At 33.5% G+C, this 15740-nt stretch overlaps 1 protein-coding gene across 3 annotated transcripts in view; it reads right to left on the reverse strand.

The window, feature by feature from the left end:
• Positions 1-570: 570 nt before the first annotated feature.
• The window catches only part of CSMD3 (CUB and Sushi multiple domains 3), a 577908-nt gene continuing 562738 nt past the window's right edge, over positions 571-15740 (reverse strand). For all 3 annotated transcript variants that reach the window (XM_041407558.1, XM_041407557.1, XM_041407556.1), the window contains 7 exons: positions 15246-15425; positions 12253-12318; positions 10077-10235; positions 6798-6910; positions 4713-4800; positions 2111-2246; positions 571-730 (listed from right to left, as the gene is read on the reverse strand). In XM_041407558.1, the coding sequence (XP_041263492.1) occupies positions 571-730; positions 2111-2246; positions 4713-4800; positions 6798-6910; positions 10077-10235; positions 12253-12318; positions 15246-15425 (902 nt within the window). The remainder of the gene's footprint in view (positions 731-2110; positions 2247-4712; positions 4801-6797; positions 6911-10076; positions 10236-12252; positions 12319-15245; positions 15426-15740) is intronic.

Genomic DNA, 15740 nt, shown 5'->3' on the forward strand with positions numbered 1-15740 from the left:
AATACTTAATGGGCTGAAAAAGGAAAATACATACAAACTCATGACAAAGATATAGCATATGACTGTTAAAGAGAAATCAGTGACCTATTGTCTCCTGTAAGTATAGCTCTTATTTTCTACCTATATCTTTTTTTTTTTTTTTAACCCAGTCCCTCCATTATAGTTTTTATAAAGCACAGAATACTGATAGTGGATGCTCCTCCAATATATGCAAATATGTTTTATGTTTTAGAATAACCTCCTTTTTTAAAAAAGCAAATAAACTGTGAGTAGCACTCATGGAGTGCAGCAAAATTTTTTAAAACTCTCCGTGGCATACACAAAGAAGAATTCTGATCCAGTTCATGAAAAACAAAATCAAAACAAAATAACTACAACCCAGACTTGCCTATCATCCTCAGGAAAAGGTGACCCAATAGATCCTGAAAAGTGTGCTTTAATATTTTTTTTCATTTCTTTTTTTTTTTTTTTTTTTTTTTTTTTTTTTTTTTTTTTTTTTTTAAGCAGTGAACTGTGTGTGCACTGTGTTGTGTGTCAATTCCCAGACTCTGAAGACAAATCATTACCACATTATACCATTGTGCAAACAGTGTTCAAGTTGGGGTCAAATCGTACTGCTTTCCCTTCCACTGACTTTGCATTTGTGTCATACATGGGGTTTTCAAAAGCAGCTTGTCCATTATTATTTTCATGTACAGAGCATCCTGTGTACTGTGTTTTAGGTGCAGTCCTGTAGAAGAAAGACAGAACATTTGAAACCGCAGTTTTCCTTAATATGGTTTAAGAATCAGAACAGAGTTTAGTTCCCAATTACAATTACAGAAGATAAATATGACATATTGATTTTTTTACAATATTTATGTTAAGAATTAGTACTGTCTTTATTGAAGTTTAAGGGCTTTATGATTCCTTGAAAATGGCGTTCACTTAGAAACTTAGTTTAACAACCTTAGAAGAGGCTATCCGTTGTTATTGTATCCATTATCCATTATCCAAATTGTTATCCATTCCACTTGGATAATCAGATTATAAAGAGTGCAACAAAATATTGTAAAGACACAGTAATTCCCCAGTCAGATGAGCTTTCCTTTTGGAAACTTTGGAGAATCAGCAATTTTACCAAGAATAAGTTTATAGATGAAATGTCCTCTTTTTCACTAAATAGCTCAAAATACCCTTAAAAGTGTTTTGATCTATATTGCTATAGAAAATGCATACTATATTGCAAGTCATCAGCACAAAAAGCCAAGACAAGTGCTTACAGCATACAGCTAATAGCAAGTACATAAAAAATCACACGGGCAATTTTTCATATGCTAGAGCAGTTGAAAACAAGTAGTGCTAATTAAAAATAGTTTAAACTAATGTTATCCTGTAACATATATTACTAGTAGTATTGTCAGACTATCAGATGTAAATCACCATTTTAGCAGTTATTATGCAATGAATTGTCTTGGCATTAAAGGAATTAAGGTTTCTTTAGCCATCAAACGCTTTAAAGCTACAGGAGAAGCATACTGCATCCCAATAATTACTACTGGTGTTGGTAACAAAAAAACCTGATGAATTTAGACTGATGGAACTGAAAAGGCTGATGGCTATTTAACATAATTGCATTTGAATTAATGATTTCAGATGCAGAAAGTTTCACAATGAAATCTCTTAATGACATAATGTTTGCATATACACTTGCATGCAAATTAGCTGGTCAGGCATTAAGATAAATTACTCAGGATATGACTCGATTCTGTCACATGAAGAGAAGAATAAATTTATTCTTTTCTTCATGTGACAGAATCTTAGTCAAAAAAACCCGCAGTTATATTATTCAGCATATGCCAATAATTTACAGCATCTATTTTATCACAAAGAGATACATTTATAAGATTTTAAATAGGAAGGAATGAAAGTACAGAACCAAATAATAAACTCATCTCTTAGTTATTATACCAGATATTAATAGATGTAGGAAGAACTGTCTGCATCCGTATTTTGCAAAGCCTTTTGTTGTTTTACAGAAAACTTTATTTACACTAGCAAAAACTGAAGACAAAAAAATCACCAGCACTTAGAGGAATAGAGGAATTCTGTATATATAATTTGTACTCACCTTTGTTTATAAAGATAAAAGCCAAAACCAGCAAATATAAGGGCAAAGAAAGGCACAAGGATAGCAATGGCCACTGAACTACTATTTGTACCATGTGGTTGATTAGAAGAATTTGAACTCTCAGACATGTTAAGACCTAAAAAAAAGAAGAAAAAACAAGCAATATTGTATACATGTCTCTTATCAGCATCACATACTACTGCATAATCTTTGGCATTCAATAACACCTTGTTACTAGGTTATCATCATATGTTCTACTGCATACATACAGCTGTATGCTGAGGCCACCTGGAATTTGAGTATATACCATATTCTGATCAATACGTGGATGCCACATGTTACCAGAGCAGTACATCTACTCTGGTACAGTAAATATCTTACAGCATAATTCTGCACGGGATTCAACTTTTGTAAGTAAGGAAAATACATTACTGTGGTACAAAAAGTCGAATTTATAATAATGCATATGTTAGATTGATTATATTACTGGCTTTATTTGTATATTTCAGTAATTAATAAATACTACATATACAAAACCCAAACATACTATCAAGGAAAAGGTCAATCACCTGAAAAGACAAATTGAAAACTCATTACTTCCTTAGGTGCTGTTGTTGATACACAGAGTGAAAGAGATAGGAGCAATTTTGAATAGTTAAAGCCAGATATTGACAGAAAAAAAATAAATATGACCTCCTGCATGGCTGAAGAATACATTATATATATAGACAAGTTATACCTCTTTTAAATGTGAAGAAAGGTCATAACAATGACCCAGACATAAAAACAAATTCTTACAGAAAAAGTCTTTGGGCATTGAATGGGCTGGCCAAGGTGGAATCACACTGGGCAGCTCCAAAGTGGTGGAGTCACTGACCAGGTGTTTAAAGAGAGATGGGTTGTGGCACTCAGTCATGGCTTAGTCAATAAGGTGATGTCAGGTCACAGGTTGGACTTGAAAGTCTCCAAGGTCTTTTCCAAACTAGTTGATTCTGTGATCCTCTAATGTATCTTCAAAGTTAATTTTCAAGATTTTAACTTGATCGTTTATTAATTGCTTAGGTCATAATATTTTCTGAATTTCTTGATCATATAAGACAATACACAAAAAATTTAAAAAAATGAACAAAACACAACAAAGGCCCCAAAAAACCATCCATGTTTGAGACCTCAAACAACCAATCATGTGAGAAAAATTGCGTGAGAATAGCAGTAAAAAAATTTTATTTCAGAGAAGCAAATTTTGAGTTTGTGTGCATGAAATAATAAAATGGTAAGCATGCTAAACAAAATTTGTTCAAAGATTGTGAATCTCTTTATAGTGATATTATTAATTATATTAGCTAAAATTAAATCATGTATAGAATTTTACTCTTAATCATTCCTTTTCCTTGAAGTTATACATCCATAAAAATTACCTTCAATATGTGACAGAGAAGAATCTCAAACTTATAATCCAAAAATCAAATGAAGAAATATATTTTTGGTAATAATCTATCAAAACAATTTGCCAAGGAAGTCTTGCATTTAATTTTTCTTAGATGACTTTAAAATATATAAAGAAAATAACTTTAAAATATATAAACACATATATAAAAGGAAGTAACTTATATTTATCTAAAGAAAACATTTCTTGATAAAGGCATTTCTAAAAATTCTGGCAAAGTAATTTGCATATGAAATCACAATGAAAAACAAGACCAGTATATTTTACTGTGACTTAGAACTGTCTCTTAGAAAGAGAAAAATTTGATTTTAGATTCCTTCTTTCCAACACATTCAAGAATTAAAATATTTTCTGATTTTACTGAAAAAAATAAGAAGAAACAATACTTTGTGGCTGAAAGAACATAATTTTTCATCCACATATAGGAATTTTACCTGAAGGTAAGAACTTTATCTAAACAGCCATTATATTAGTAAAAAAGAAGTCCTCTTCTAAGGCATTCTCAACAGTATTTTATCATTTAAAATTCAGTATAAACTAAATTCAAATTCTTATGTAAGGAGAAATTTCACAGTTCTTAAGACAACATTAGAAAAGAAAACTAAATCATTTTCTTAAATAGCACAAGAGAATGTTTTCATCTGAGCTCTGTTACTAAAGCTCAATTAGTATAGAAACAAGAAGTTAATTTTTATTAAATGAACACTTATCAATTAAGACTTCTTTCTTCTTAAAAGTAATATAAGTATTTACCTCCAAATATTTAGCAGTTTCCCTCTTCTAACAAATGTTTAGGTTAAATGGTCTTTCAGCACCATAAGAATGAAATCAGTTTATCAAACCATTCTACAACATGTGTTTTCTAGATAGCTGTTAAGATATTAAACTAAATGCATTTTACACATAATTGGATATAAAAATTGCTCAAAATATTACAAATGAATATGAATACTAAGCAGTAGATTGCAAGTCATCTATAACTCCTTGTAACTTATTTGTAAGTTGTACCACTTAAATGACAGTTTAAATATATTAATATCAATATTCTATGAAATGTCAATTCTTTAACATCCTGCAGATATCCTCATACCAATGGATATAAGAAAACTGAATATGGAACAATGAACTAGCAAAGAATTAGAATTTTTTGAATACCTATTCTTTGAAGCCCGAATTGTCCATAATCTTTACCCTGGATGAAACCTTGAAAAACATATGTTGCTCCATCAGGTTCAGCAGAAACCTGTAAACAAAAAATACTTTGAATGAAATGGGGAAAACCTGGTTGCAAGTTGCATGTATCTGTTCGATAGGGAGCTATTCTATTCCATATACTAATATGCTTGACTGGTAGCTGTTATTCCTCATTATAAACACCCTCTTTTTATAGGAAATTTATATAAAAAGTTCAAAAGAAAGACAGGACCTGTTATAAGCACAACTTAGGCATGGTGGTTTATGGTCACATATGACACCTTATACTACCTTTAACTGTATTTTTTTTAAAAACCACGAAGACCTAAAGTTTCTGGTAGCTCAAATGTCAGTATTATACTTCATAGTTTTCTGTTTTGTTTGGGAAGTAGATTGGAAGTTATATTGCATATAATCCTAAGGATGAAAGTATTGAGGTTTTAATAGCTAGTTTTAAACTAAATAAAAACTGCTGAAATTTGTTGAAAGTTATTTTGATTTTTCTCAGTGCCTGTCCCAAAGAGTATTTAATTATATAGCCATGGACCAGAAGAATATTCAATAAAGCTTTGGTACAAGGGCAAAATATGCTAGTATAAACTAAAAGGCCTGTGAGGGTGGGGGGGATGCTTGTGATCCCATGATCATCTCATTACAGTAAGTACAGTCTAAAGTAGTGTACTGTATACAACTCCACAGATACTTGCTTCTAAGAATAGTTATTATTAATATTATTAAGATGATTATTAATATTATTAATTATTATTAATAATTATTATTAATAGTTATATTCAGTGTTTTCTAGGTATGCTCCTTCAAGCTTTTCCCTTAAGCTTCCCTTTCTCAAGACACAGTATGTCTTCAACAGTGACCTGAAGCTGTGTTTTCACTGAAGACCGGGTGCTTTTTTAGCTGAATTTTTTATTTTGGGCTAAAGCAGTCTCTTTGTGCTATTCAAAGACTCAACGGAAAAAAAAAGGTCAAGTAGGAACAATATGTAAATAGCATTTGGAATGCAGGGAATATACTGTCTATTTTTGTATATTTAGAAGTCTGAAAGTAAATTCTTTGCTTTTGTTACCTCAGGAGAATGTTTGTGAGGCCTTAAGTTTGTACAAGCCACGAAAGTTAAGCCTTTTTACTAGTTCATTTCTTGCTTAATGAGTTTAGTTTAAGGTTTTCACTCTACACCTTTGAAAAAAAAAATATTGTTCAACCAGTGCCTCTTTTTATAAAAATATAAATTTGTGTGTACAATTCAATGTACACATGGCATGTGCAAACATAGTGGTGTCCCTGTAGTGCTTAACCAATAGGTGAATCATATGAAAACAGAAAAATTCCTCAACAAGTCAGATGGTATAGTAAGGATATATGAGTGTTTATCCTCATCCAAATAATTTTAGGCTCTTTTTTATCTAAAAATTCTACTTTTGTTTCTATTCTTGGAAGGCATTTCCTTTTCATGGTTTAACCACATCCCAGAAACCTGGGCTATTTAATCCTCTCCCTTCCCTCTCCTCTTCTCAGTTATGTGTTCTCTTCCTCTCTGTTTTAAAGAATAAACTCAGATCCAGAACCCCAAGGTGCCTAATGCAAAATTGGAGTAATCCATTTTGTTTTCCATATACATGTGACAGTTCATCTTTTTCAAGGTATTTTTAAAAAAATCATTAAAAAGTAAAACATGTATCCTAATACAATGATCATAATTTTTATTTTATTAATAGAATATACTATTATAATAAAATGGGTTTATGTTTAATTATTATAAAATTTCTAAATATATTGGAATAAAGAGACCTACGAGAAAGGCTTTTGTATTAACACGCATTTTAATTTTGCCTACACTCTATGACTGCTACCATATTTTCACTTGGACTGGTCTCCTGCATTTTACACAAAAATTTTCATGTATTTTAAAGAATCAGCCTTGCTAAAAAGATTCTATTTCATATGTTTGAGGATTTTTTGGATGTAAAAACCAGCATGATTTCAATCATACCAAAAAAAATTCCCTCTCTTTTGTAGCAGAAATATACTCACAAAACCATCCATAGCCCATTTTTCCTCTTTCAACTTGCTTGCAGATGTATGGGAGGGTGCTTTAATGAAATATATGTGGAGCATTAGCCGAGCTTCCTGGCTTTTATACACTCCTGTAAAATATAGTTTTAAAAATTCACATTTGTGTTTACTAGAAAAATGTCCTTAAGAGGAAAAGCAGGAAGAATAGGTACCAATTTTCAACACTGTTTGTTTAAAAATATGCACTCTATTTTGAAATTATTTCAATTATCATAAGATTTCAATAGAAACAGATTTTAGCTTAGCTTATAGAGAGGAGAGAAGGGAAACTCCATACACACAGCTGTTACTTCAAGCCTTAGGCAGAACATTGACAGCAATCTGATTTGAAATTGAAAATATTGTTCTGAATCAGGAAGAGTGTATTTAAACCTCACATTCCTATTTTTAATATATATAATTTAGTCATTACATAAAAAATGTGATAATAGGAACATCCACACACAAATTCGATTCCAAAAGCTGCTGCTAAATTTAAAAATAAAATTAAATAGAAAATATATTTTTTTTTTACAATTGGATTTTTCTTCATGAGTTAGTACAGTCAGTTACGAACCAGTTCCTTCCATATAATGGAAGACTTGTATGCCAGCTTATTTACTTTGTAGACATAATTATTGACTCATTCTTGTTCCTGAAGAATAATTATTTAGAACCCAAATATCATTACTTGTGAATTTGGAAATGAAAATAAAATACCACAATATGTTTAGTGATTTTGTTAGTTACATTCCTAATTCATGTCTCTTGTGTACAAGCCTAAATTGAAAAAACAAAAGTCTTCTCCACATTAAGGACTGGTGACTGCCCTATAGGAGGTATCATTACATATAAATAATCTCTGAGCTAATGAGAAGACTTGCTTTCATGTAAACACTGCACTGAGCTCAGATGAATGAGCCTTGGCAAGATGTGTTTATTCTGTGTATAATTACAGCAAGCACAGGTGTCAAAATAAAAAGAAGTAAAGATAGTTCCATCAAATTATGGAATGCAAAACAGTAAATGATGCAGGAAGAGAGAACTACTTTTCATTTGAGAAAATTACAAACTGAGTATAGGTGAATTCAGCTTCCTAGCATGTAAATGTATTTTTTGATCCATCCCTACTTCCCTGTCCCTATGATACCCTTTCAGCATACAAGATTTCAGTGTTCTATCTTTAAAACAGGGAAATAAAAAAATATTAATTACCTGATGACATGTGTAATGCTTGTACACAGAGTGGAAAAGGGCATTTGGAATCACATTTCTGTCTAGTTAAAGAAACCTTTTATTTGGAGGACGAGTGTTTTGAGTAAGAAAACACAGTGGTTTGCTTTTCTAACTCTAAAAATACAAAATACTGTATCTGGTGTTCCTAATATCATCACAGAAACTATATGGATGAAATTAATACAACAGAAAAAATTCACACACAGCCAAGACAAACATGGTTATCAGTCAGAAAACATTCAGTCCACTCCCAAGCATGGTTCTTCAAAGGACACCTACAAAATAATTTTGAAAGACAAACCTAGTTATAAAAATTCATCATTCTACTCAATTCAGAAGAAACACAGATTCTGTGCCTCATTAGATCCTTCCTGTAGATCACCCCTCTCAGCTACCAGGAGATCAGGCCCAGTCAAATAAGTTTATGAAAGGCAGATCTTGCTAGACTGCTCTGGGCTCCTTCTATGATAAAGTGACTCAGTGGATGAAAGAAAGACTGTGGATATCATCTCACTTAACTTTAGTAAAGCCTTTGACACCATTTCCAACAGAATCCTCCTGGAGAAACTGACTGTCATGGGCTGGGCAGGTGTACTCTTCACTGAGTAACAAGCTGACAGGCTGGATGAGCTCAGACACGTTTGTTGATTTGTGTTACATTCACTTGGTGGCCAGCCACAACTGCTGTTCTCCAGAGCTGTGGCCAGTCCTGTCTAATATCTTTATCAACAATCTGGATAAGGTACCCTCAGTCAGTTTGCAGATGACACCAAGTTGGGCAGGAATGCTGATGTGCTGGAGGGTAGGAAGGCTCTGCAGAAGGATCTGGACAGTTTGGATCAATGGGCCTGCACCTGGGTCACAACAATCCCAGGCAACTCCACAGACTTGGGAGGCCCTGGGGTGCTGCTCGTGACTGAACATGATCCTTCAGTGTGCTCAGGTGGCCAAGAAGGCCAACAGCATCCTGGCTTGTATAATAAATAGGTCAGCAGTGCAGGGCAGTGATCATCCCCCCCCATATTTGGCACTGGTGAGGCCACACCTTAAATCCTGCATTCAGTTTTGGGCCCCTCATTACAAGAGAGACATGGAAGTGCTGGAGCATGTCCAGAGAAGGGCAATGGAGCAGGAGAAGGGTCTGGAGCACAAGTCTTATGAGGAGAGTCTGAGGAAATTTGGGTTCTTTAGTCTGGAAAAAAAGGAGACTTTCTCTTCAGCTACTGAAAAGAAATTGAAGCAAGGTAGATTCTGGTGCTTTTCTCAAGCAGCGTTTGGATGAAATGAAATGGCTTCAAGTTGTGCCAGCAAAAGTTTAGATTGGATCTTATGAAAAAATTCATCACTGAAAGGGCTGTCTGGCATTGGAGCAGGCTGTCCAGTGAAGTGGTGGAGTCACCGTCCCTGGAGGTATTTAAAAGATGTGCACATGTGACATTTCCAGAGACATGGCTCAGTGGTGGATTTGGCAATATTAGGTTAATTTGGTTATCTTAGAAGTCTTTTTATACCTAAACAATTCTAGGACTCTAACCTTTTTTTTTTCTTAGAAAATCTAACAAGTGTCAGCTCTAGTTTCTTTCCATGTTCATTAGGTATCTCTGACTTTCTAGGTCGACATATATCAATCTCATCATATTTATTATTAGTCATTAGGCTACTTTTGGGTAAGTTTTATAATTAAGAAATAAGAAAATCTCACGAACAGTAGTTGAAGTTTATTTAAAATGTTTAAGAAAGAAACATGATAATTATTGTTATTCTTTCATTCCTTATTGACTATTAACTCCAGATATAGTAAAACCTTGAAAAGTAAAATAAAAAAAAACAAAAACAAAACCAAACTTACAAGGGGAAGGAGAGAACTGGAAAGATCCCTACCTTTGGAAAGGAACTGAAATGCAATAAAAATTTATTTGGTAAGATAATAAATTCTAAGTTATGCAGAAAGTTACAGTAAACCAATGTATGTAAGATAGAAAAATAAAAATTAAAAGAAAATTAGTGTTCCTTAGCTCATACCTGATAGCAGCAATTCCATATTGCTGTTTGTAAGCGTTGCATTTACTCTTCCTGAAGTTGCATTGAAACTGGTAACTGTCAAAGTCATGGGTTGCTTCTTGCTTTTGTAATTGTAAGATCCTTTCCATATATAATTTTGGGCAAATACATCATCAGGAACTACATAGATGAAAACATGTTTCAATAAATTTTGTGATATTTAGTACTTAAAAAGTTAAATAACCAACAAAATGTATGATAAATATTAGCATTTTATTTCCTTTACTCTTTATAAACCTACTAGGCATAATTTTCAGATATAAAACATAGAAACCTGGCATAAACTTTTATGAAAGGAATGTATTTGCACTGAAGAACATAAACACAACTACATCTTCATTTGCCTTTTTCCTAAAATATGGACCTGTCCCAGAGTTAACCAGTTTCACAAATTCTAGAAGCTTTAGCCAGAAGAGCATATTCCACCCACTGTAGAATCTTTTCTATGCCAGCACAGACAGCTAGGAACATATGGTTAGCATTAAATTTTGCAGAAATTAGTATCTATTTAGATATAAAAAATTTTCATAAGCAATTTCTTTAAATGGTGTGAAATATTATAATAATCTTATTAACTAGTCAACTTTTCTAATAAAAAATATATATAATTTGTTATGGCTTCAAATGCTTAAAAACATTATGAGCTTCAGCAGCAGAAAAAAAATAATTTTCTAATTTAAAATTTAAAACAGATCATAGTCTGCCAGGGGAAAAATATGCTAGATTTATACCCTCACATTTAATACTTATCATTAGTGAACTGAAAAATTATTACTTTAAGTAATGCTATTTCAGCAAGAAAATAACCCCACTAAAACAACACAAACCTATCTCTGATGTAAAAACAGATACATGCAAATCTTTAAAATCTTAACCTAAGATACCTTTCAAACAATTAAATTAAAAGTGATTTAGAATGGGCTTACTACACTTTCCAAAGTAATATATCAGAGTTATGCCTTTAATAATCACTGTTTAAAATCAGCACTTTCACATTATTTGAAGTATTTCACACCAAACTTAATGCTCTGTTCAAGTGTGCATTGGCAACTCATGTCAGATAATCACAGAAGAATATTTGCCCTTTTCTCACTCAGGATACACCTAAATCCAAGACTGGGGCACACTAGAATACCCACAGTTTTCCTTCATCATTTATTTTATGCAATACAAAGACAGGTCTTCTCCATGAAGGGTAAAGGAACTTTCCTAGTTTTTTTGTAAATACCGGACCTGTAAGCAAGGAAATTGCAAGGTGAAAATGCTCTGATGCTGTTGATTTGTAGTCTGCCTGAAATATATTTTCCTGCTTTTAGGAAAACTGATCTTTATGTGCTAGATTGGCAATTAACTGGGATGGCACAAAATGAATGAAATTTTCTGAATGAAAAACTTCATGTCTACCATTCAGCAGAACATCATCAAAAACCACTGTTTTGAATTAGTGCACAAAATGTTAAAAAAAAAAAAGCCCCCAAATCTTAATATGCTAAAGTACTACTTTTGAATCTTATTCATTATCAGTAGAAATGCAATCAATTTATTATAGCCAAAGGTTAATTTTAGTTAAGGAGACTGCTCTTTTCAAAAATTCTCTTCAGAGGACAGAGAGCTTCTCTTGTCAGGACATCCAAATATGGTCTTCAGCTAATCTGTTAAAACTGGAGACTTGAGACAGAATTGGAGCGATTAGCATGTCTCAACTAAAATTAGCTTTTTTTCTAAAGGCTAAGTTCAAGGCTAATAAGAGGTATTTAGGTAAAGCAATTTAAATTAGAAATACGTAAAAAAGTGCAGGACTGAAGAAGACTGCAAAACTTCTTTAATTATTTCAAAGTGAGTAGTACAGCTTCTAAATAGATAAATTGCATAGAATCTTACACAGAGCACAGTGATTTCCGTGAAGCCAATAAAACTCTCATTACATAACAGAAATTGTATATAGATATAAATTATACCATATGATAGATGAACTTCAAAATTAGGGAATAATTCAATTATCTTTTCCCCCTTGATAATCCAGTACCTCATTTAATATCCTTTACACATTCTAAACCACTCAATGCTATCTCACCAAACTGATCCTCACTGTTTTTTCTACAGAAATATATAGCTATATAAACCTTGGAGTACTTACCACTTAGTTTGGGACTTGGTGTTCCCAGCGCTGGTCTGGGATCCTTCACTAATATTTTAGAACCAGCTGTTAGAATGAATAAAATATAAAAAGATAAATCAGTAGCAAGATGTTACTCAGAAACAATAAAAATAATTTCCATCATAGAATTTATTTGTTTAAAAGCATATAGGACAATGTTTAAAACTCAAATATAAGTGAGATTTCAATTGGTATCAAACCTTAGTACCACAGGAGCACTGGCACACAAATTTCTTCTGTTCCCCCATAACCTCCTAAATCAGGCACCTGGATGCTATTAAGTAATTTTCAGCTGTCAAACAGTGCAGGGTTTCACTTCAGAATCCATGTTTCAGGATTTACAGTCCTGGACCATTCACCTAACATGTGAGATGCCTTCTAATATAGCATCTAATCCTGGCTATGTCACTTGGATTAGGAACAGTGAGCAGTGCATTGACTGCAATGTAAGACCAAAAAGGGAAGACACAAATAACAAAGGGAGCTTGAAATAATTTGTCTCCAGGACCTAACTATCTTCAACAGCATTGATTGAGACATTTTATGTTCAAGACTGAAAAGCCATAGCTATTGCTTTAATCTCTAAATATTGAAGGAGAAGATTCCTGATTCTTTAAAGGATAACAACAGAAATAAAGAAACAAAAGAGGCTGTCCAGAGTATCTCCAACTGCTCAGCTGATATGAGAACTGGAAATTGAAGAATATAATTTCTTCTCTGCTTAGAGCAGAAACTCTCCCACCACTGAGGATGATGAACTAAATGCACTAGGACTTTATAATTTCCTGGAGATTAAGCTATTTTTTTTAAACTAATTTGAATTCATTGGAATATAAAGAAGACCAAAATTTCTGTCTCCTAATGTAAAATATTCAAGTGTAGTAGTAGACTCAATTCCTTGCTCCAACTGTGATTTCAATGCTTTGTATTTTGGGTCTTGGTCTTGCTCCTAAACTGAGAATTTTTCTGCATGGAAAGGAAATTTTTGAAAGAAGGACTCAGAATATTCTTATTGAAAATAAATTTTAGCATTTTTAAAAGATGTTTTCTTGTCATGTATATTAAAAATAAACTGTGAAGAAGAAAGGGAGGGGATTGAAATGCAGCCTAAGGTTCTCATGGACTGTTATTACTGATTGATTAACCTGTATTTTCTGTTTTGAAATAAACTTACTGAGCTGCACTGTACATTGTTGACCTGGAGGGCATGGTTCAATCGCATATGCTTTCTGACTACACTAAGTTTACATTAGAAGTATCTGGATCACACTTTCCAGCTGGGCTTTAGCATAAAAAGATGATGAGTAAATTTTCCTTGTCAAGTTGAAAAATTTCTAGTCAAGTCTAAAATTGAAATTTGAAAGCCAAAATAAAACCTAAATACAAATGTTAGATAAAAATTCAAAACTAAAACTAGCTAACTATGAAGTTTAAGTTTCTAAGTCCAGATCCTTGAGTTGGACTCTCAATATTTCAATTTTGTATTTAAAGCATCAAATTCTATTTTAATTCCCCTACACATCCCTTTAGACCTCTCAGCGCCAGACATTTTATTCCTTTTCATCTATTTCCAAGTTATTTCTGTGAAGTTCACAATGAGGTGAACAACTTCTTCCAGCAGCAGCAGCAGCAGCAGCAGCAGCAGCAGCAGCAGCAGCAAATTCTTGAATCAAAATACAATCTATGAATCAAATTTGGCCTGCATAATACTGTCCAACTATTGAACAAGTCATAAGCTTCCTGGCTGCTAGCTTTCTAGCACTTTCCCAAAGCTCTGTTTCATTTTCCCCCAGCACTTGCCTGGCATGCAATTCCAGGACACCTGTTTTTTAGTAATACAAACTATTCATTTCCTATTTCCCTTCCAAGTAGCAGTGTTTGGCTACAAAGCCTTTGAATGCCTCTGCAAGAGCCCTAGGGATAATCACATCTGAAACATTAGGTAACAGTAATCTGAAAAGACCTTTAATTATTCAGGAAATAAAATTCCAAACAGTTCCTTGAGTATACATTTGAAACACATGAAACCACCTTCCTCGCCATGACTTGGCTATGGTGTTTTCCATGTCCTATCATGAAAAAGTGGATAGGAAAAATTAGAAACAAAGGTGGGAACAGCAAGGACAAAATAGATACATTTTATTTTGTAGTAGTATACAGTTCCTTACATAAAAATATAAAATAATGAGTAACTCTTTGGATTAATTTTACACAGTGATTCAGACATCTTGGACTTTAGGCATCTTTTCCAAAAATTACTACAAAATCATTCAATCATTTAGGTTGGAAAAGACCTCTGTGATCTTAGAGTCCAATAGCTAACCTAACACTACCAAGTCCTCCACTACATTATGACTCTAAATGCCACATCTACATATCTACCTCCACCACTTCCCCAGGCAGCCTGTTCCAATGCTTGACAATTCTTCCTAATTTTTCCTAGAAATTTCTCATAATGTCCAACCTATGCCTCACCTGGCACAGCTTTAGGCCATTTCCTCTCATCACTTGTTAATTTGAAGAAGAGACCAGCGTTCACCTTGCTACAACCTGTTTTCAGGTACTTATAGAGAGCAACAAGGTCTCCCCTCAGAATCCTTTTCTCCAGGATAAAGACTCTCAGCTTCCCCAGCCTCTTCTCCTAAGCCTGCTGCTGCAAACCTTTCAGCAGCTTCATTCTTCTTCTTTGGGAACAGTCCAGAACCTCAATATCTTTCTTGGAGTGATGGGTCCAAAACTGCACACACTATTCAAGGTGTGTGTGTGGTCTCACCAGTGCCAAGTACTGAGTGACCACTAAGCAGGTCAGTTTGTTATAGAAGAAGACTTGGTTCACTAAGCAGGACCTGCCTTTCGTAAAAACATGCTGACTGGGCCCAATCAAATTGCTGGCGTGCATGCACCAACTGCAAGTAAAGAAAAGCACTGAAATATGACAGACGGCAGATGCAATGGGAAACAGAAGAGCTTACCTTCACAAACTGGAACCTTCCCAGTCCATGTGCCGTCAGACCTACAGGCTCTGTGCTCTGATCCCCCTGCCAAGAAGAAGCCTGGCTGACAAGTGTAAATCAATGTATAACCAAGTGATGGAAGATCCATTCCTGCAACATTAGCATGACTTGGTGTTTCTGGTTGTTTACAGCTGTGAGCTATAAAGAAAAGATAAAATATCCTTCTGTCAAAGTGGTGAAAATATTTCTGAAAAGATAATATATGCCCATCCTGACAGTTAACTAGCAAAGTAAAAAAATCAATAGAAATTACATATTAATATATTTAAATTCACATTACAAATTACTATACAGTCTATAAAATGAGTCAGTAAATACACCCTTAAACATGCACCTTTAAATTCCAAGGGACCAAGAACAGACTGAAATGCACTTGCATTAACAAAATTGTCTGCATATGAGAACAGAAACAGCACACACCATACCAGACTTAAAAGCAATCATGGCTTGTGA

This window comes from Onychostruthus taczanowskii, unplaced genomic scaffold (genome assembly GCF_017590055.1).
Source record: "Onychostruthus taczanowskii isolate IOZ18803 unplaced genomic scaffold, ASM1759005v1 scaffold27, whole genome shotgun sequence".
NCBI lineage: Eukaryota > Metazoa > Chordata > Aves > Passeriformes > Passeridae > Onychostruthus > Onychostruthus taczanowskii.